This window comes from Vitis riparia, chromosome 6, assembly GCF_004353265.1.
Source record: "Vitis riparia cultivar Riparia Gloire de Montpellier isolate 1030 chromosome 6, EGFV_Vit.rip_1.0, whole genome shotgun sequence".
Lineage (NCBI taxonomy): Eukaryota > Viridiplantae > Streptophyta > Magnoliopsida > Vitales > Vitaceae > Vitis > Vitis riparia.
Window position 1 is genome coordinate 10,247,376 of NC_048436.1, and position 23,318 is coordinate 10,270,693.

General features: G+C 38.1%; 2 protein-coding genes across 2 annotated transcripts; both read left to right on the plus strand.

The window, feature by feature from the left end:
- Positions 1-19,308: 19,308 nt before the first annotated feature.
- LOC117915598 (protein CLAVATA 3-like) lies at positions 19,309-20,259 on the plus strand. Its single transcript, XM_034831196.1, has 3 exons — positions 19,309-19,382; positions 19,573-19,631; positions 19,757-20,259. The coding sequence occupies exons 1-3, from the start codon at positions 19,337-19,339 to the stop codon at positions 19,934-19,936; spliced, it is 285 nt and encodes a 94-aa protein (XP_034687087.1). The 5' UTR covers positions 19,309-19,336; the 3' UTR covers positions 19,937-20,259.
- Positions 20,260-21,393: 1,134 nt separating this feature from the next.
- On the plus strand, positions 21,394-22,955 carry LOC117915844 (pentatricopeptide repeat-containing protein At3g46790, chloroplastic-like). The gene has a single exon (XM_034831563.1). The coding sequence runs from the start codon at positions 21,437-21,439 to the stop codon at positions 22,376-22,378; it is 942 nt and encodes a 313-aa protein (XP_034687454.1). The 5' UTR covers positions 21,394-21,436; the 3' UTR covers positions 22,379-22,955.
- The last annotated feature ends 363 nt before the right edge of the window (positions 22,956-23,318 follow it).

A 23,318-nucleotide genomic window follows, 5' to 3' on the forward strand; every position in this document is an offset into this window, starting at 1 on the left:
AAACAAGTGACCGCAACTCCCTTTTTGTAGGAGGAATCTGAGCCTAGTGATATGAAACTCCAAGAAACATTTTTCTAAGTAAAATCAGTTACTATTTTTGGTTAGTTTAAAACCAAGTCTTTTTCATTCAAACATCTTTATGTTTTCTTTTAAAGCTAACCTTGAAATGAAAAGGCACCAATTTAGCTTTGAATTAATATCATTTTGCAAAGTGAAAACCCATCCCAGTGAACGATCCTAGAGCCACTATGCTATAGTAGCTTTGTCGTTGCTACCCTAGTTCATGGTGTAATAGGTTATAAATTTTGTTGATTACTCCCTCAATCAAGGAGCACCAGCTGGACATGAATCAGCTGAGACACCAATTGGGCATGAATCAAATGGCGCCGCTGCCGGGGATGGTGCCACTTTGCAGTGATATCAACTTTTTAGAGTACTTGTGATCTTCATCACAAGTTTGGTGACTTTTCTTTTCCTTTTTACTAACTCTTTTTATTTCTTTATTTTTCTTTGTTCATATGTTAGTATATCTTTTATTTAGTTTTTAGTTAATCTTAATAATTTTCTTTTTTCTTTAGAATTTTATTTTCTTTTATTTTCTTTTGTTTTCTCTATTTTTAATTCACAAATTGCTAGTTGTGCATGCCATATTGAATATGAGATAGCAGAGGAAGCCATGAACTTCATCAGTTCTGTGGCTGAATTTTCAAGAGAATGGGGTGAGCCAAATGCTAGAGATATGGGAAGAATGACGTCTCAACCTAAAGCTAAGGGTGAGATGTATATTTTGGATGACAACATGGACATGAAGGCAAAGATTGCAGCTATGGAAAGGAGATTGGAAGAGCTGGAAATGAACCAGATGCAAGAAGTGCAAGCCATCTCTCAGACACCATTGCAAGCTATGCCTTGTGCCATTTGTCTATCTTATGAGCACTTGGTGAAGGAGTGTCCTACCATTCAAGTGGCGAGGGAAATGTTTGGTGATTGCAACACCTACAATTCCAATTGGAGGAAACATCCAAAGTTCTCTTGGAAACCACAGCCGCCTCAGTATCAGCAACCTGCTCAAGCACCACAGCAAGCCTCAAACCTTGAACAAGCTATGATGAATCTTAACAAGGTCATGGAAGACTTTGTTGAAGCTAAAAAATCCATCAATGCTCAGCTCAGTCAAAGAATTGACAGTGTAGAGAGTTCATTGAATAAAAAGATGGATGGAGTGCAACATGATCTATCTCAAAAGATAGATAATCTCCAAGATTCAATCTCAAGGTTTGCCAACCTCAATACAATGCAAGAGAAAGAAAACTTTCCTTCTCAACCTTATCAAAATTCCAAGGGTATCCATCAAGTGGAAGCTCAAAAGGGAGAATCTTCAATGGTGAAGGAAGTTAAAACAGTTATCACTTTGAGGAGTGGTAAAGAGGTTGATCTGCCCACATCCAAACAAGAGCATGAAACAGAGAATGAAACAGAGAAAAAGAAGAGGGAGGAAATTAAGGGAAAGAGAAAGGGGAAAAGCATAGAGAAAGATGACTATGATCTAAGTATAGATGAAAAATCACAGAGGATAGTCATCAAGGAAGAAATGATGAAACACATGCCTCCACCTTTTCTCCAAGCTTTGTATGGGAAAATCATACAAAGCAAATCTCTAATGAAGGATGCTAACTTCATATGGGATCCGGGCAAGCTAAGTCAGGATCAAAATTTTTTGATGGACTTAGTCTTTCTTAAGACTAACTAGTCCATAGCTTTTTGTTTTACTTATTACTTGTTTTAATTTGGATTTCAATGTTTTAATTTTGATTTCAATGCTTTAATTTTGATTTTAATGCTTTAATTCTAATTTTTTTTTATGTAATATAGGTTTTTGGATGATCAAAATCAGGAGGAATTGCAAAGAAATTGAAAGGAAGTCTTTCGGAGCAAGAAAAGTGCAAAAACAGGGCAAAAACAAGGCAAAAACAGGGGTCTGCGAGATTTCGCAGCCTCTACGAAATCGGCACTTTGCTGCGAAACCATTTCGCAGCCTCAGGCCCCTCTCTGCGAAACGGCTGCGAAGCTCCAAGGCATGAAAATTCCCAATTTCGCAGCCAAAACTCCATTTCGCAGGGTATTTCGAAGCTGCGAAGCCAGCTTTTGGCACACAAGTTCCATTTCGCAGCACAGTGACCCTCATTTCGCAGCTGCGAAACGGTTGAGAAATCACAAAGCGTAAAAACTCCCAATTTCGCAGCCAAAGCTCCATTTCGCAGGGTATTTCGCGGCTGTGAAACCACTTTTTGGCACACGAGTGCCATTTGAAAGCCCTGTACACTCATTTTGCAGCTGCGAAATGGCTGTGAAACCTCCACACCTTAAAATCCTTCAGCATGCACACCATGAACAGACATGTCACAACCGCAATCCCATTTTGGCAACTATTGGACACATTTCGATCACTTTCTGAAGTTCATTTCATGCATTCCATATATCGTTTGAAAGATTGGGAAGTCAGGAGTCCATAGCTTCAAACGGTGCTCAATTTGGATTTGAAACGGAAAAGTTATGGCTGTTTGAAGATGACTGTGCAAACCATGAACGGAAATGTCGCACCTCCATTTTGCTACTATTGGACACATTTTTGAAGCACTTTCTGGAGCTCAAATTATGCATACCATATCTCGTTTCAAATATTGGGAAGTCAGGAGTCCATCGCTTCAAACGGTATGCGATTTGGAGGTGAAATGAAGAAGTTATGGTCGTTTGAAGACGAGCGCGCAAAGTTGAGCGGGAATTTCGCAGTCGAGACGCCATTTAGAAGGGTGTTTCGCAGCTGCGAAACCACTTTTTGGCACACGAGTGCCATTTTTCAGCACAGTTCCCCTCATTTCGAAGCTACGAAATGGTCTGCGAAAATGGCACTTTGCTGCAAAATGATCTCCAAGCTTTGAAATGGCTGCGAAATCACCTCCAAGCGTCGAAATGACCTTCAAATTGCGAAATTGACTTGCAAAATGGAGGGAGGTTTGCAAAAACACCTTGCAAAGCCAAGGGAAGTTGCTAAAATGCCAACAGAGCCCCACGACCATGCATATGAAGAGGAGAGCCCCGCGTACCCTGAGATCACACACACGAAGCCTCTCATTCCATTTCTTACCTCCTTAAACCATCAAAGCCCATAACTCCAACTGAGGAGACTATGCCACCTAAGGAGACTACCAAAGCAGAGGTTGAAGTTTTGATCCAACCCACTCAAAAGGCCACCACAGATGCATCAGCTCCACATGACCTTACCATTACTTGATCATCTTTTTACTTTTTGTCTTTATATATTATACATAGCTCCATGTTATGATGTTTTATATTCTGGGATTGGAGGTATCCATTGATCATATCTTATATTCTACTTTCTCAGAATCATATATAGACATCATTTTTTGTTTAAACTTGATATTTTTCTATTTTCTCTACTCACTGATTCTTTTGTTTTTTTTTTAAACATGTGGTTTCTCCTATATGACTGAGACTCCATATCACTAAGGAGGTACCACTTCTTCCCTATTTTTTAATCGCTTTTGTCACATTGAAGACAATGTTCAGCTTGGTTGGGGGGAGAGTTGAGGAAGTAAGTATTGTTATTAATGCTAAGTTATTTTGGTAATTTAGTTGCTTTTTGTTTAATTTTTAAAATTTTAAAGTTTTTATTCTACTTTCCATGGTTATTAAGGAAAAATTTTCAAAATGAAAAGGGAGAAATTGAATTTTTGTCTTTTTGCTTGACTTAGAGTTTGTATTATGCTTACTAAAGTTGATGAATTGTTGAAACTTCTATTGGATTCAAGCTCAGTTCTTCCACTTTAAGCTATCCACACATTGTGCACAATAGGTTCCGTTTATAAAATGAAAAACTATTTCCCTCTTGACTTGGGAAATTTTAGACTTGGTACCTTTGACCTCATTTAATAGTGTTGGGACACCTTGTAAAAGGCCAATGAGCCTTTGAAAAAAAAAAAAAAAAAGAAAGAAAAATGTTTGCTTACCTTGAAACCCGAGCAAGGTCTGAGGGGTATATGGTGAAAATCTTTAAAACCTGGTGCCCTAAGCCTTAATTGGTTGGGAGTCACCGACCTCAATGCTCGTTACATGGGTGAATAGGTGGAGTTTAACATATTGTAGGTGCTTGGGTATTAAAAATTCATTCTCAAAAGTCCGGGGTGAAATCCGAGGAGTTAGTGGTTGAAAAATCCTTAAAACTTGATGCCCTAAACCTTAATTGGTTGGGAGTCATCGATGGACCCCCGTTACATGGACAATTTAGAAAAGAATGCCTTTAAGCTTTGCACTCCTACAAGAAAAAAATGTGAAAGAAAAGAGGTGTGTTCTTAGCCTATTGGAGGTTGATTAGTTTGCTAAGCTTTGAAAAGAACTAGGTTGAGGGGAGAGATTAGTTTGACATACTATATCCGGAAACTAATAAATAACACATAGATTTTTGTGGAAGAGTAAGGGTTGGACCTTTGGGAGTGGAAATTAATTTGAAGCTTAAATTTGCATAATGCCTACTCTTTATGAATTGTGACTAGGCAAATTATTTGATAGCTCCTATTGAAGTTTGAGTTTTATTTCTTTCATGTTCCATGTGAGAGTTTGATTCAGTCATGCCACTTGATTATTTTTTGGAGTGATCAGCATGATTTTATAAAATATTATACTATCTATTTTTCTTTATTTTTCTTTCTTTCATTGCTCAGGGACTAGCAATGTGTCAGTTGGGGGGAGTGATTACTACCCAAAAAGTGTTATTTTGTGTCTTTAATTCATTATGTTTTAAGCACTTTTGTGTAGTAGTTCTCCATTTTTATTCCAATTGGCATGTTAAGGACCTAGCAATGACTTCTAATCATATTTGTGTCTAGTTTTAGTGTTTTGACAGTTTTTTGGATCATTAAGACAAGCCAAGCAAAGGAGAGAAGCAAGGAGAGAGGAAAAACAGAGTAAAGAAAACAGAGGACAGCAGCTGCAATCTTCTTTTGCACTTTTGGAGCACTTCCCGAAGTCCATTTTCTACATGTTATATACCATTTCAAATCTCAGGAAGTCAAGAATCCAACGCTTTAAACCGTGTACGATTTGGAGCTGAAATGAGGAAGTTACAGCCATTGGAAGCCAATCACTCCAAGCTGAAAGAAGAATTTTGCACAGCGTTGCGAAATCACCCTTTTGTTGCGAAATGGTTTCGCAGCCTTTTTGCATAGTGCTGTGGATTTCCCCTGAAGTTTCACGACACGTTGGAAGCCGAACACCGCAAGCTGAAAGACCACTTCGCAGCCGTGCGAAATCAGCCGTTTGCTGCGAAGTAATTTTGCAGCCCTTTTTGTGCGTCTGCGAAATCTCGCAGACCTCGTTTTCACCTGCGAAATGGTCCTTAGTGCTTCCTGATATTTTTGACCGACACTTTGAGATATTTTTCTTCAGATATTTTTGTATAAATTTTCATTTTCTCCTTGCATTCAGCCACTCATGTAATTCCTTAGCTAGAAAGTATCCAAGGAAGGGTAAATTACCTTCCTATATAAACTCTCTTGTAAACACTAAAAAAAGAGACTCTCGGGGAGCTTTTTCCAGAGGATCCATCATATAGATATAATATATGTGAAATTGACGAACAGAGCACTTGCTCTGTTTCTTCTTCATATTTTTGTTTTCTTGTTATTTTACTTTCTAGCCAATCAAACTTTGAGGATTTTTCCTCAGAGGATGAGAGGCTAGGCTCTTTATCTCTTGGAGTGAAGAAAGCTGGGTAAGTTTCCACATGCATAAATTGGAAGTTTTGTTGTTTTAATTTTTAATAAAGAGAAAGTGTGACCCGTTAATGGTTTTTATCTTTTTAGTTAACTTAAAACGCCTTTAAATCACCTGGGCCAACACTTGGTAAGGCAAGTGATCTCCATCCATGGAGATTCACTAGTTTACCCCTTGCGAGCCTCTGAGAGGTGACTTGAAGGTAGGATTTTCTAGAATTGCCAACACTTGGTAAGCTTTTGGACTCCAAGGAGACATCCATTAGTTATGTCTTGCGAGCTTTTGACGGGTAATCCAAGGTTAAAGATCACCTTGAATGGCAAGTGCTAGGTGAGAGGTATGAGCCATTGCAAGATGCATCGGTGAGAGGGATTTAGTGTTTGAACCCATTAATGGGAAGCATCTGTACAACACCGGTTGGAGAAGGAACTATATGTTAATTCTCTAATGCGAGGAAAAGAAACAAGTGACCGCAACTCCCTTTTTGTAGGAGGAATCTGAGCCTAGTGATCTGAAACTCCAAGAAACACTTTTCTAAATAAAATCAGTTACTATTTTTGGTTAGTTTAAAACCAAGTCTTTTTCATTCAAACATCTTTATGTTTTCTTTTAAAGCTAACCTTGAAATGAAAAGGCATCAATTCAGCTTTGAATTAATATCATTTTGCAAAGTGAAAACCCATCCCAGTGAACGATCCTAGAGCCACTATGCTATAGTAGCTTTGTCTTTGCTACCCTAGTTCATGGTGTAATAGGTTATAAATTTTGTTGATTACTACCTCAATCAAGGAGCACCAGCTGGACACAAATCAGCTGAGACACCAATTGGGCATGAATCATTATCAAAGGTAAATCTAGTAAAAAACAGGTCGTCATCACTATGACTAATCTCCAATATAGGCTTTGATGAAAGAGTAGTATCATAAGATGATCGAACAGTGATAACTTGACCATAATGAATAAACTTCACATTCTGATGAAGGGAAAATGATATCGCTCTAGCCTCATGGATCTAAGGTTGATCCAGTAATAGGTTAATATCGTGGGTACTTTCAAAACCTGGAATAATGTTGGAAATATAAATGACCCAATCGGGATGCCTAGCATCATTGTCCCCATAACCTCTCTGAGCGTATTATCATACGCTTTCACCGTCTGTGTAGAAGGACCAAAATCCATTAGTCCAAAGGCCAAAGCGACAATAGCAGATAAATGATAAACATTTAATGCCGATCCATTATCCAATAAGACAGATGAGACTCGACAACCTGAACAACCAATAGTGATGTAGAGAGGTTTAGTATGGTCAATGCCCTCAGATGGGAGGTCATTATCAGAAAAAATTATGTAGAAGGCCCTGCCAATTGTCAACATATGTATCAACCCATTCAACAAAGTGGTAGTATCAATCTGTATCCAACTCAGAGCTCTAACTAATGCCTCATAGTGATTAGTAGAGGTGGCTAACAAGCTCCAAATAGATATGCAGGCTTGATAAGCCTGCAACTGTCTCACAATCTCAAAATCCTCATTTCTCACTTCATCGCTAGAAGCCTCTCCATCAAAAGGTCTAGTCACTATTAGAGGTTGCTGTCAGGTCACTCTCCCACGTCGAATCACATATTGAATCTCCTCGGAGGGATCGAGATTTGAAGGATCAGAAGTAAGAATAAAATGGGTGGTCACACTATAATGAGAAGTAGAAGAAGGAATTGATAGCTAATGCGGAGCCCTAACATCTGAAATCAAAGTAAAACATGACCTCTGCTCATACATGACCTCATTTAGGGCCAAAACAACATACGACCTCTGACTTGTTAGGACAACTCCCCTCTCGACAACCCCCAACCCATCATGTGGATACTATCCCTAACATCATTATAATCAAGACAATGTAAACTAGTAGGTGGCGATACTATGTGTGTAGAGTGGGTTGGTAAAGGGTTCGTGGTAACACTAGGCATGGCCAGGTTAACCAAACCCTGATCAATGAGGTCCTAAGTATCATGTTGAAGAGCAATGCTATGATTTGTTAGATGCCCTGAAGCCTGGTAATAAAGACCATGCTTATATAGTTGAAAATGAGAAGAAATTGGTAGCAGTAATGGTCTAGAAGACAAATGAGTCAAAATACCTACCTTAGAGAGCTTCTAAAAAGCTCAACTCAGTGGCATCCCTAAGTCTAAGAATTGCCTCGTAAATTTAGGCGTAAGAGGCCTCTGAGGCCTAACTTCGACATATCCTATAATCAGTCTTACGGTGGTATAAGCAGCCATATGGTTGTTGTGGTTGGGATGAAGGTAATTCCTGTAGAGTCAACCATGGCTACACAAAAGGTTGTGGAAACTGGTACTACGAATGAGGGAACCTGGCTTGAATTATCAACATGAAACTATCTAAACGATCGATAGAAGAAGGAAGAAACACTCATTCGTCCCTAATAGCTGATAGAGTCTACCTCCGCTGATCGGCTAGATGAAATAGGCTTCTTCCCATTAGGATTTGAAGGGAAATAATCAGTTTATAACTCTCGGGATATGCCCTCCTTTACATTAAAAATTGTCTAGCTTAAAGATCGAAAGTCTTGAAAAGTGTAGGACCTCAGGCGCTACCAACTCTCCTAAAAACAATTGTTGTTAGGAAAAGCGTATACCCTAACCTTATAGTGCATTCATCCAAGCACCCACAACGAACACAAGGGGAGTTGATGGACGCATCCAACCCTCCGATCTGCCAACAATCTCATTCCCTCCCCAGCAACACCCTTGGGGTTCAAACTAGTGACCTCAGCTCTGATACCAATTGAGAAAATAAACGATATGCTTAAATGAGAAAAACACCCAAGAAGGGGGTGAATTGGGTTTTTCAAAAACTTTTTCAATACAATAAATTCAAGCATAATATAATAAAAAATAAAGAGATAGAGTTAGAGAATTCAAACTCGGGATTTTATAGTGGTTTGACACTTCCTTGCCTACGTCCACTTTCCTCAAGCTCCTAACCGAGTGAGAGTTCCACTAGCTTACAGCTTCAACCAAGCTTCCAATCCTTTACACTTGGATTTTGGCTCCAATGGGCTCTTACACAATCTCTTCAAGATTCAAACATCTTGAAGGCTTTAACACTCAAGTTTTATAAGAATGAATCCCTCAACCTAGCTTAAAGATAGCTCAAATACAAATCAAAGCTAGGATGACTCACAAGGGTGCACTAAAAGATATGCAAGTGAGGATTTAATAAGCTTTTAAGGCAAGAACAAGTGGGTAGAAAATTGATTGCAAGTGTTCTCTATGTCATAAATGAAGTGGAGCTCTCAATTTATAGGTTTCTAAGCTCGGGAGCCAAGAAAAGCAAAAGGCAGCCTCAATCGGTTGAGCTGGGGGTCGACTGGTTTACTAGCCGTTGGAGCATTTAATGCTTTGGTAGGTTACCATTGCCTTGAGCGGACCTCGATCGGAGGTCGACCGGGAAGGAGGGAACCTCGACTGGGAAAGGAAGGCTGCTGGAAGAGAGAGAGTGTTTTTGACACTCCTCGATCGGACCTTGACCCGACAAAGGCAACCGGTTGAGCCGATTGGCCAGAGCCTTAACTGATTTAACCTTTTGGCCCCGAAAACCCATCTTTTTCATTTCTTTTCTTTTCTAACACTTAGGCAAGGTCTTTAGGTAAATTAATATGCCAATTTTGAAATGTTTTTCCTAAGGTACATTTCATAAAACTTGGGTTTCAATGAAATTGCAACTTTAAAGAACAAATCGAGTTTTCCAAAGATGCATAAAAAGATATGTAAACTCTAAGTGCACCCATGCATTCATCTTACATTTGTTTCTTATGATTAAAAGTCTTCCGAAATACTCGATCTTGTAATGATTTGGTCCTTTGATGAATTCCTGAATTTATACCTGAGATTCTTTACCATTCAAACCAATTAGTCACTTAACCGTGGTTTGTTATCATCAAAACCAGATTAGGAGAACCCTTGGGCTAACAATCTCCCCCTTTTTGATGATGACAAACCTTAGTTATCTAGGAAAAGAAAAAATCTCCCCCTCAAACCAAATATGGATCAATCAATCAAAATTTATGAATTTAAAACCAAGATAATCAAGACATGCAAATTTTCAATAGGAAACAATGTAAATCATGAAAATAGCATATCGTATATATATAGTAAAATCAAATGTACACGAAACATAAACATATAATCTAATCCAAATAGATATGACAATGATATGCATGTAGGTCTCCTAGATTTTAGACATTTCTTCCCCTTTGGAAACATAAAAAAGAAACAAAGGGGGTCTCGATGAAATCAAGGCTAAGGAGGTGGATGTGGAAACACGGAGCGAAGGTAAGCCATCATCTCCTCATGCTGACTCTCCTAGCGACTCTCAATGCGCTCAATCGTTTGTTGGAGATGATCAAATGTAGTCTGCTGCTGATCCATGTGATCCTCCATACGCTCAAATCTCTACTACAGATACTCAAACTGAGAAGTGAAGCCAGTCTGATATTGATCCATGCGATCCTCCATGGAGTAGAATCGAATATCACTGACTACTGCAAGCTCCTCCATGCGAGTGCCAAGTAAGCTGATAAATCCATCAAAGGCGCATGATCAGGAGCGTGAGGTGCCTGATGAGGTGATGTCTTAGTGTGAGGAGGCTTGGTGAAGGATGGTTGAGAAGATGGTCGCGCTGTAAGCCAGCTCAGACATCATCGGCTTAGGAAATGTGGCCTCAAACTAAACACCCTCAGACTGGAATGGAGAGATGTCAAGCTCGGGCTCTCTCTACTCAAAGCCTCTCTGAGGGTCTAACCTACCCTCCATCTCTCAGATCTCGGCCTCCTTCTCTACTCCGAGATGCACTTGTCCCTATTCTCGGGCTTATGTTGGTGGTTGCTCTGCTATCCTAATCCAAGAGCCATCGGGGGCCTTCTCAAACTTCATCCATCCCAAGGATTGCTCATCATAAGTTTCATAAATACTGGAGGCCTCAAAATCTGTCTTCTTGCTCAAATCAACCCCGACATCCTTAAATACTCTGGTGAGGAAGCTGCCATAAGGGAGTACGCGGGTTGAGCTCTTGCAACGTGAAATCATGTGCATCATCATCAGATATCCCATGTGAATCCGTTTCCCCATCAGAATAGAGTCCACGAGGAATGCCTCAAGGTAGGAGACCTCATCTCGGTGCCCGCCTTGTGGTAGTAGAATGGAGCAGATCATGTGGTGAAGGACTTGGCAGATCACAGTCAAGTTATGTGTCGATGGTTTGCCCATCCCTTGGGTGTCTGCAAGTCCACACATCCTCTAAATAGCCTTTTTAGGCTTGAAACCCGGCATAGTGGGCCAAGCCTTGGACTCATACACCTTGAGTCCAACTGGAACAATGTTGAAAATGCGGCAAATGCTCTCCAGGTCCAACTAGATCTCAACACTTCTAACGGTGGAAATGATCGATCCACCAAGTCCATATGTCACTCTCAAATAGAAAGCACGCACCGGAGTCGAGAAAATTGGCTCCAAAATCGTCACTACGGGCAACCAACCCGGTCAACTGAAGAGGCCCTCAAGCCCGAAATGTCGTGGTTGGGAGAAATTAATACTTCTCCCTGGAACCACTTTCATTTGAGTGAACTTCTACTTGTACCTTGGATAATCCTCTACGGAACTAAAAAGAGTTGTGTCAAACCTCGCCTTTCAGCGAGCCTCCATTTGAGTAAGCTGAGACGGCTCAACAGGGCGCTTGTCTTGTGGCAGTCGTTTCTCTCCTAAGAGCCATCAAAAGAACAGAAATGAAAGAAATGAGGCGGCTAGAGAGAGATACGAGCACAACCAAGAGAAAATGAATCCAATCAAAAGCCCTAGGCACTCGAAAATGGAGAATAAGTCGATTGTGAGGCGCTGAAGCACTCCAAAGCTAAAACCCTAGCCTCCAATCGTCCCAAAATCCACTTCAAAGCTTGCAATCAATCCAATATCTTGCCTAAACTGGTCTTTGGAAGCGGAAATGTGAAGAACCCTGAAGAAATTGAGGAAAGTAGTGGAGAAAACAAAGCACAGGAGGCTCTTTAAATTCCTAGCCCCGACTAATCGGTTGATCGGTCATGATCCGATCAATCGCCTGGTCAACGGTCAACACAGTTTGACTTTTCTCCTTTTGTGATCCCTTCCTGCCATTTTCAGTTTAAATCCCCAATTTTTTATGCCCAATGCCAAGGGAATTTTGATTTTTGGTCCAAAATTGACCATTGATTGCTACTCAAAAAGAGCATATTTTAGATAATAATTCTTATGAGTTTCACGTCTTTTGAGTAGTAATTATGCATAAAACACTTAATTAACATGTTTTTTCCCTTGCAAGAGTTACTAACTAGTTTTATGAAGTTTTGGAGTCATTTCAAGGTATGATTTTGATAAATTGGTGACAAAAGAGATGAATCAAATTGAAGAAAACAAATAAAGTTGATGATGATCCAAATGCATAATGAAAGAAGCAATGCAATCAGTTTGGATTGGGATTTGGAGCTTAATTGAAGGTGGTGGAGATGGATTAAAAATGAAGAAATGGGAGAAATTGCAAGGAGGAGTCGAAAAAACATGTTTTTCAATTTCGCATAGTCATGCGAAATGAAACATAATAGGCTTGGCTGAAGCACATAAGGGAAATGTGAAAAGTGATTTCGCATGACCATGCGAAATTTTCGCACAGTCATGCGAAACGCTCCAGCAAAACGAAAATGCAGCTAATGGACTTTCCACTTCGCACCATCATGCAAAATTGCTAGGGGCTCGTGCGAAAATGCATTTTCTCCAGATTCCTTGATGAAGAAGCCTCTGGAAGACCTCTTAGATGATGCCAAGTGTCCACTTGACCTTGACCTATAAATAGAAACGTGATTGACTCATTTAAAAGACTTTTTGATACATTTTCTAATTGTAGAACTTTTCAGGCTTTTTCTCTTTATATAATTCTCTAGTTTCCTTCAGTTTCTCTTATTTTCTCGATAGCCAAACATATCTTGTGAGATCAAATCTCCAAGCATGATTGGATAAATCTCATTTTTCTCGGAGGAGGGAGGATCTAGAGGCAAGATCTATGGTGAATTAGAGAATTGAGCTTGAATTGTAAAGGTAATTTGATCCAATTGATTGATTAATTGAAATTTGGGGATTTTCCTCTTCAAATTGTCTTGGATGATTACTACAATGCAAGTTAGGTAGATTCATCAAATTCTTAATGCTAGATTTGATGAGATTGAATAGTTGCATAGTATAAATCATTGGAAGATAATTTAAGATGAATTGAATATATGATTCAAATTGATCTCTTGGATTAGATTACCTAATTTGAAGAGAAATTAGATCTAGACCTAAAGCTAAATTAAAAATCGGTTTAAATGAAATTACCTTTGCAAGTCAAGCTCAATTCTCTAATTCACCATAGATCTTGCCTCTAGATCCTCCCTCCTCCGAGAAAAACGAGATTTAGCCAATCATGCTTGGAGATTTGATATCACAAGACATGTTTGGCTATCGAGAAAATAAGAGAAACTGAAGGAAAGTAGAGAATTATATAAAGAAAAGAAGCTTGAAAAGTTCTACAATTAGAAAATGTATCAAAAAGTCTTTTAAATGAGTCAATCACGTTTCTATTTATAGGTCAAGGTCAAGTGGACACTTGGCATCATCTAAGAGGTCTTCCGGAGGCTTCTTTATCAAGGAATCTGGAGAAAAATGCATTTTTGCATGAGCCCCTAGCAATTTCGCATGATGGTGCGAAGTGGAAAGTCCATTAGCTGCATTTTCGTTTTGCTAGAGCGTTTCGCATGACTGTGCGAAAATTTCGCATGGTCATGCGAAATCACTTTTCACATTTCCCTTATGTGCTTCAGCCAAGCCTATTCTGTTTCATTTTGCATGACTATGCGAAAATTTAAAAACATGTTTTTCCTATTCCTCCTTACAATTTCTCCCATTTCTTCATTTTTAATTGCATTGCTTCTTTCATTATGCATTTGGATCATCATCAACTTTATTTGTTTTCTTCAATTTGATTCATCTCTTTTGTCACCAATTTATCAAAATCATACCTTGAAATGACTCCAAAACTTCATAAAACTTGTTAGTAACTCTTGCAAGGGAAAAAAAACACGTTAATTGAGTGTTTTAAGCATAATTACTACTCAAAAGACGTGAAACTCATGAGAATTATTATCTAAATATATGTCTATATGATGCATATGATGTGAATGATATACCAATTTTTTTTAAGGATGTACCAAATTTTGTGAAAGATATACCAAATTTTGTAAATGATGTACCAAGGGTGCCAAAGTCCATTCCGAGGTGGGGAACGATTTCTAATCACTTCCCGAGGGTCTCCAAAGGAAGAAAGATAGGCGTTCCGTTAGCTTAAGGATTAGATGTATCAAATTTCTCAAGGATGTATCTAGGCTTCCAAAGTTCATTTTGGAGTAGGGAATCATCTACAATCACTTCCTAAAGATTCCTAAAGGAATAAATGAATCATGGGTAATAAGATAAGGGTTTCGATAACTCAAGGATTGGATACCAAAGTTTTTTAAGGATGTATCAAAAAATTTCAAAGATGTACCAAATTTTGTAAAGGATGTACCAAAGGTGCCAAAATCCATTCTGATCTGGGAAACAACCTCCATTCACTTCTCGAGGGTTTCCAAAGGAAGAAATGAACCATGAGAAAGGAGATAGGTGTCCAATTAACTCAAGGATTGGATGTATCAAATTTTCACAAAGATGTACCTAAGGTTCCAAAGTCCATTTTGAAGTAGGAAACAAACTATAATCACTTTCCATAGATCCTTAAAGGAATAAATGGACAATGAGTAATAAGATAGAGGTCTTAGTAGCTCAAGGATTGGATGTACCAATTTTTTTTAAGGTTGTACCAAATTTTGTAAAGGATAAACCAAATTTTATAAAGGATATACCAAGGGTGCCAAAGTTTGTTCTGAGGTGGGGAATGACCTCCAATCACTTCTCGAGGTCTCCAAATGAAGAAATGAAGCATGAAAAGAGAGATAGGTGTCCCATTAGCTCAAGGATTGGATGTATCAAATTTTCTCATGGATGTACCTAGGGTTCCAAAGTTCGTTTTGGAGTAGGGAATGACCTCCAATCATTTTCCAAAGATCCCCAAAGGAATAAAATGACCATAGGTAATAAAATAGGGGTATCTATAGCTCAAGGATTGGATGTATCAAATTTTTTTAAGGATGTACCAAATTTTATGAAAGATGTACCAAATTTTATAAAGGATGTACCAAGTGGGCCAAAGTCCATTCCAAAGTAGGGAACAACCTTCAATCACTTCCTAAGGTTGTCTAAATGAATAAATAGACCATGGGAAGGAAGATAGGTGTCCAATTAGCTCAAAAATTGGATGTATCAAATATTCTTAAGGATGTACCTACAGTTCCAAAGTTTGTTTCGAAGTAGGGAACGATTTCCAATAACTTTCCAAAGATCCCTAAAGGAATTAATGGACCATGGGTAATAAGATAGGGGTCCTGATAGCTCAAGGATTGGATGTACCAAATTTTGTAAATGATGTATCATGGTTGCCAAAGTCCGTTCCAAGGTAGGGAACAACCTCCAAGCACTTCCCGAGGGAGATAGGTGTCCCGTTAGCTCAAAGATTGGATGTATCAAATTTTCTCAATGATGTACCTAGGGTTCCAAATTCTGTTTCAGAGTAGGGAACAACCTCCAATCACTTTCCAAAGATCCTTATAGGAATGAACAGACTATGGGTAATAAATAGGGGTCCCGATAGCTCAAAGATTGGATGTACCAAATTTTGTGAAAGATGTACTAAATTTTGTAATTGATGTACCAAATTTTGTAAATGATATACCAAGATTGCCAAGGTTGATTCCGAGGTGGGGAACAACCTCCAATCACTTCCCAAGGGTCTCCAAATGAAGAAATGGACCATAGGAAGGGACACATATGTCCAATTAGCTCAAGAATTAGATATATCAAATTTTCTCAAAGATGTACCTAGGGTTTCAAAGTCCGTTTCAGAGTTGGGAACGACCTCCAATCGTTTTCCAAAGATCCCTACATGAATAAATGAACCATGGGTAATAAGATGGGGATCTTGGTAGCTCAAGGATTGGATGTACCAATTTTTTTTTTTTATGGATGTACCAATTTTTTTTTTATGGATGTACTAAATTTTGTGAATGATATACCAAATTTTGTAAATGATGTACCAAGGGTGCTAAATTCTGTTTTGAGGTGAGGAACGACCTCCAATAACTTTTCGATGGTCTCCAAAGGAAGAAATTGACCATGAGAAGGGAGATAGGTGTTATGTTAGCTCAAGGATTGGATGTATCAAATTTTCTCAAGGATGTACCTAGGTTTCCAAAGTTTGTTTTGGAGTAGGAAACGACTTTCAATCACTTTCCAAAGATCCCTAAAGGAATAAATGGACCATGGGTAATAAGATAGGGTTCCCAATTGCTCAAGGATTGGATGTACCAAATTTCTTTAAGGATGTACCAAATTTTGTGAGAGATGTACAAAATTTTATAAAACATGTACCAAATTTTGTAAAGGATGTACCAAGGGGGCCAAAGTCCATTCCGAAGTGGGGAACGACTTCCAATCACTTCCTAAGGCTATCTAAAGGAATAGATTGACCATGGGAAAGAAGATAGGTGTCTTGTTAGCTTCCCAAAGATCCCTAATGGAATAAATGGACTATGGGTAATAAGATAGAGGTTTCGATAGCTCAAGGATTGGATGTACAAAATATTTTTAAGGATGTACCAAATTTTGTAAAAGATGTACCAAATTTTATGAAGGATGTATCAAATTTTGTAAAAGATGTATCAAGTTTTGTAAAAGCTGTACCAATAGTGCCAAAGCTTGTTCCAAGGTGGGGAATGACCTCCAATCACTACTTGAGGGTCCTCAAAGGATAATATGGACCATGTGAAGATAAATAAGGGTCTCGATAGCCCGAAGATTGGATGTACCAAAATTTCTTAACAATGTACCAAATTTCCTTAAGAATGTACTTAGGGTTTCAAAGTTCGTTTCGAAGTAGGAAACGACCTCTAATTATTTCCTAAAGATCCCTAAAGGAACAAACAAACCATGGGTAATAATATAGAGGTCCCAATAGCTCATGGATTAGATGTACCAAATTGTTTTAAAAATATGCCAAATTTTGTGAAAGATGTACCAAATTTTGTAAAAGATGTACTAAATTGTCTTTAAGATGTACCTTGGGTTCTAATGTCCATTCTAGGGTGGGGAACAACTTGCAATTTCTTCTCGAAGGTCCCCAAAGGAATATATGAACCATGAGAATGGAGATAGGGGTCTTGGTTCCTCTAAGAATGGATATACCCAGGATTCCAAAGTTTGTTTTGGGGTAGGCGAGGACCTTCAATTACTTATCGAGGGTCCCAAATGAATATATACACTATGATAAGTATGATAGTGGTTTCGGTTCCCCTAAGCATGAGTTTACCTTTTTTTTTTTTTTTTAAGGTGTACCTATTTTTTATGAAAAATATATTTTCTTTTATATTTTATTTTAATTTAAAATTAAAGATTTTAACCAAACAAAAAGTTAGATCCACAATCAATTTAAAATCATAAGAAAAATGACAAAAGCACCATCACTTATTGTGATTTTGATATGATAAATTTAAAATGAAAATTAAAAGAAAAATAATGTAAATAATAAAATAGTATTACAAAGATATTTTTACTCTTACATGTGATAGAATTTACAAAATAAATAAATCTTTTGTTTAGAATTAATATAAAAAATCTTATATCATAAACCTCTAAATAATAAAATAGAATTTTGAAATTTAAACCTTAATTTATCAAATGCATTATTATAATTAATATTTAAAATCATCAAGTATATTATTTGTAAAATAATATTTTCATTTTTGTCCATTATATATTTTTGTTTTTATTTAATTTTTTATATTAACTATTTATTATACATATATTATTATTTTAAGTTTAATATGTAAAAAAAAAATCAATAAATATGGAGAAATTAGAGAGTAAAAAAAAAATTAAAATTAAAGAAGTTTTATGATAAAATACATGAACATATTAAAAAGAAATTAAAGGAAAAAGAGAAAAATAGTAATAAAAACTATAATAGGTGACAAAGGAATATGGTGGAAGGAAAGGAACAAAAAAAAGAGAAAAAAAGAAAAGAAAAGAAAAAATGGGAACGTAACAAGTGGTGAGTGAGATATATTGATATGAGATAAATAATAAAAATAAATTATACATGTATTTATCAATAGGTGGTTATAAATGATTGTACTTTGTCTTTTACTTTTGAGAATAATTGTGAAACGAATTTGAAAATACTATTGAAGTGCATGACAATATTCTTTCCCATTTTACATTAAAATTAAAAAACAAAATGTAAATTTCTAAAATCTCTTTTTTTTTAGTTGATAAATGGTTAAATAAATACAAACATAAATAAACCAAGTAAACTTGACTATGGTATTACATCTCCTCATCTAGATCCTCCACCTTCATGTTACATATTTAGAAACGAACCTATCATGGTTGGGCTTATGCACTCAGCAGTCGCAATTCATAACGAGCATTGAGATTCACAAAATTGAAAAGGAAAACTAAATACTTTATTGAAAATAAAAGAGGGGGAAAAAACAAACAAAGCCTCCCCTATGAACGAATACGTAGATCTCGCTAGATACATAAGCCTACTCTTTCAAAGCAGAATTTCCAACATCCATAATTTTTTTTTAATTAAAATTTATGCAAATATATCAAAAGAAATATTTCAAAACAGAAAATTTTGTGGTTGGAGTGGCAAGACATGACATCCAAATATGAGTAACATGAGGTTGGAAATGGGCAGTTTTGACTTTATCGAGGAGTAAATTGGAAGAAGGGAAAAAGGATTTTGAAAAGGCGTGATGATGGTTACAAATTAGTAAGGCTGAGTTGAGACTGAAAAGCATCTCCAGGTTTAAAACCTAATAAAAGCAAATACACACAGAGCATAATAATACCCATCAATCAGTCATAAACACAATCTCATCATCACAAATCACCCAAATCCCACTGCTCGCCTCACCCTGCACGCCATGTGTCTCCTGAACCGGACTGCTACTGAACCGGTTACGAAGGGTACCAATGCATAACGGAAATGCTAGGACAGATTTGGATGGATGGAGACTACCTGCCGGAGGGTGGTGCTGTGGTGGCCGGCACGTGTGGATTGACGCGGTGGGAGTAAAGCCGGCGCCAGCGCCGTCGTGGGTCTGTGTCATCGTCGTCATCGAATTAGTGGAGAGTATCCAAGTCTTAATCATTTCTCCACAAATGGCTGCATACGCAATCATTTGTATCGCCTCTATAAATAGCTCTGGGTCTCTCCTCTGTCTACATACCTCTGAGACTTGCAGACGTTGGCTTGCTCGAAAGCTTCAACTAGAATGGCGTTTAAAACTAAGTTTGTTCTTGTGGTTGTAATGGTGGTGGTGGTGGTGTTCTTGGTGCTGATGGAACAAGCTTCTGGTTTGTCTCCCTTTCTTTGTATCAGTTTTGCCATGAAAAATATTTAACTGTGATTCCTCCATTAATGCCAATGAACTCTTGAGCTTATGGAATATGAGTGAATCTCTCTTTATCGACTCGGCGAAGTCTTAGCTTTGTTTGCTAATATTACACTAGTTGGTTTAATGATTATAATGTCTGTATTTGGCAGATTCTGGGTATGGACAGATTTTCGGTGAAGCAGCTTCCTATAAGATTCAGAACAGAAAGGTCTCGTTTTAACCCTTGCTAATTTGAAATGACGTACATGGTTTGATTTTTTCTTTTTTTTTTTTTTTTTCAACATAAATAAAGATTTGTAATATTAGTGCGATTTTTGCCCTTCACTCTTGCAGGTAGTGATTGCTGTGGAGACAAAGGAGGAGGCTTTGACGAAAGACGTGCATGGATCCACAAGCAGGAGTGCTGGAAATGGTGCGGAGAAGTTGGTGGATTGGGAACTAAGGAAGGTTCCTTCCGGTCCAGATCCGCTGCATCATAACGGAGGAGGTCCCAAGAAGCCTCGAACTCCATGAGAGTGGCAGAGAAGCGTGAAGGATGAAGAGCTAGCTCTTCGTAATGTTTTGTTCTACGTAGGGATATTAGTTGGTGGATATATACTATATATACCTAGTTAACAAAATGGGGCGAGGTCTTTTGCCTACTAGTGAAGCCTCATGTTTATGTTCCTTTTCTTCTTCTCTTCCTCCTTCTTCCTGGTCTAGCTAGATATGTTTTCGTTCTTTTGTCCTTTTCTTTTCTTGCTTTTGCCCATGAGCAAACACTTAAAAATGTATGTATTTTCTGCAACTGTGCATGTTGGTATATGTATATCTACTGTGAAGTGCTCTTGAATTAATTTCTTTTGACAGTACTGAAACTGGTTTAGGAAAAAAGGTGGCGAGTAGGAAGGAAGGGAAGAGTGATCAGGAGTGACATCAGTGTGGGACAGAGACGTGGTTTGATACCCCAAGTGTCACACTCAAGCATATGACCATTTGTAGTGAGGAGAGCATTTTCGGACTGACATAAATATGTCTAGGCTGATGGGAAGTGCTGGGGCTCGCCTTCTATCTCTGTGTCTGCCGATAACAACCCTTGCGATTCTATATTAATCTAAGTTATCACGTAGGGGGCGCCCCCTAGCTGTAATGATGCTTAGCTATAGGCTATACATAGCTAGGACGACTCAAATATTTCCTTTTTCTCTTCTCGTCACTCTTTCATTTCTAGGCTCTCAAGGACTGCCTGTTTTAGTTTATGGTTCGGTTTACAAAACATCACAAGATCACAGTACGTACTTGGTACATTTTAATCAAAATGTGTTTATGAAGCAAGGTGATCGTAATGCGGGAGAAGGTACTGATTGGAAGCCAAGAAACAAGGAAGAAAGAGAAGAGAGGTAGACTGTGATCGAAAGAAGTGAATTAATCCAGGTCGAAAGGTATCGTACTTTACAGTCACGCCAAGCTTGGCTAATTGGTCCCTTTCATATGCATCACCTGACGTCATGCAGTACATCCCCTAACTAACTACTAAAGAAAGGGTTAGACAGAAAAAGAAAACAGCTGGTTGATCATGTAACCAAAAAAACTAAAAGTAAAAATAGAGAGGAAGATTAAAAAAAAACAAAAATTAAAAAAAGATTTAAAATTAATAAATTAAATTATATATTATTTTAAATAAATTTAAAATATATAAAATTTTAATTAATTTTTATTATATTTGATTTTTATTTTTATTTTTATATTATCTATCATAAAACCAAATTATAAAAAATAATTTTTAATATATATATATATATATATATATTTTTACTATTTTATGTGGGTTTCATATTAAGGAAAATAAAAAAGAAAAAAGAAAAAAAAAGAAGAGAAAGAAGAGGTATTTGATACCTTAGTCAAGAAGTAGCAAGGACCCAACCAGATGACGCATATATTTATGAAAGGATTATAAGGTAGTTAGGTTGAGAGGGAAGGTGGCTAAAAATTTTAAAAATCACTGCGGAATTCTGTCTCAAATTTGTTGAGGCAATGCCCGCACTCAAGCACATACCCTCATTCGCAACTCTCCTCGACTCTTGCGCATCTACAAGAGACTTACAAAAACTCAAACAAATTCACGCCCGAATCATAACTGTCGGAATTTCTCGCCACGACTTCATTCGAGCCAAGCTCGTCGCCTCCTACGCCTCATGTGCTCAAATGTCCCAGGCCTCTTACATCTTCTCCCTCACCAATCGTCGCCCCACCTTCCTCTATAACTCCCTCATTAGAGGTTACTCGTCTCTCTTCCTTTTCTCTCAATCCCTCTCCATTTTTCGCCAAATGCTTTTCGCCCACAAACCCATCGATTGCTACACTCTGCCTGCAGTCCTCAAGTCTTGCTCTGGCTTGTCGGCTCTGCGCCTCGGTCGGCAAGTTCATTCCGCCGTTGTGGCAAATGGGTTGGCCTCCGATTTGGCCACTATAAATGCTTTGATAAGTATGTACTCTAAGTGTGGTGATTTAGCGGCGGCTCGGAAGGTGTTTGATCGAATGACGGAGAGGAATTTGGTCACTTGGTCCGCGATGATGGCGGGGTATGGGGTGCATGGTGTGTTTGGTGAGGTTTTTGAGTTGTTTGATGGGATGGTGGATGCGGGTGAGGTGCCGGATGGGGTGACTTTTACGGCAGTTTTGGCAGCTTGTAGTCATGGGGGTTTCATGGAGAATGGAAGGAAATATTTTGGGATGATGGAGGGAAGGTTTGGGGTGAGGCCTCGGCTCGAACATTACACATGTATGGTGGATATGTTAGGAAGGGCAGGGCGGGTGGAGGAGGCTGAGGAGTTGATTGAGGGGATGGAGGTGGAGCCTGATGAGGCCTTGTGGGGTGCTTTGTTGGCTTCATGTAAGATTCATGGAAAAGTGGAGGTAGCAGAACGTGTAGCCGAGAAGGTCTATGGGAGGAGACTGAATGCAGCATCTTTGTAATTTGCAAAGGAAGGTATTGGTACCTCAATGAATTTTGTTGGTTTTGTTGCTTTGAAGGGAGGGATCTTTTTCCTTCTTGGGCTGGTGTGAGCATTGCAGATTTGGTTGAAGAAAAATGGGGGGATTGCAGGCTAGTTTTGCAAAATATAATTCATTCCCGGAACCTTTGGATTGGTCTCATCTCATCTCTTTAAAAGACATTTTTTCTAAGTTCATGGGAGAAATTTAGTGTGAGAATATTGGAAAGATAGAAGAATCTTCGAATCGTTAGAACCTTTTTCGATGGCTCTGATTCTAACATGGATTGAAGTGGTTATGTGATGGTAACGTACTATGAGTTTTTGCACTTACAAGTTTGGGAGATGAAAGGAACGAGTATCTTATGGGCAGTAGCTTACCTAAACTGAGGTGAGAGAAAATGTTGGCATGATTCATGAAGATCAAGCAACTATGAGGAATAACAATGCTATGCCTCAACAGTGATAACCATGATTGAAATGAACTTTTTATAAAATGTAAGATAAATAAATCACACTTGTTTTCTTTATAAAGTTGATATGATGGTTTTTTGGAGGCATTAAGGTTAGCACTTGCACCATTATTTTGTCATTATTTAGTGATTAGTATGTCTTGGATTTCCTAACAATTATAACAAGCATCAAAGATAATTTATTTTTCAAATCCATTTTGTACTTCTTTGTTGAAGCATTAGTGCCTTCATATGGTTTGAATTTAAATGCTAGAATTGGTGCTAAAGAAAATAGTCAGTCAGCAAATCAATTGGCTCCTCTGTACTTACTTTTCTAAGTTTCTGTGTTTTTGCTTTATTAAGCTTGTACAAGCTGTTTCATGGCGTCTGGAGAGGTTCCACAGACTTGTGCATCTATTGGGGGAAATACTACTTGGGGGCTATGCAATTGTTAGGTTTGGGTTCCAATTT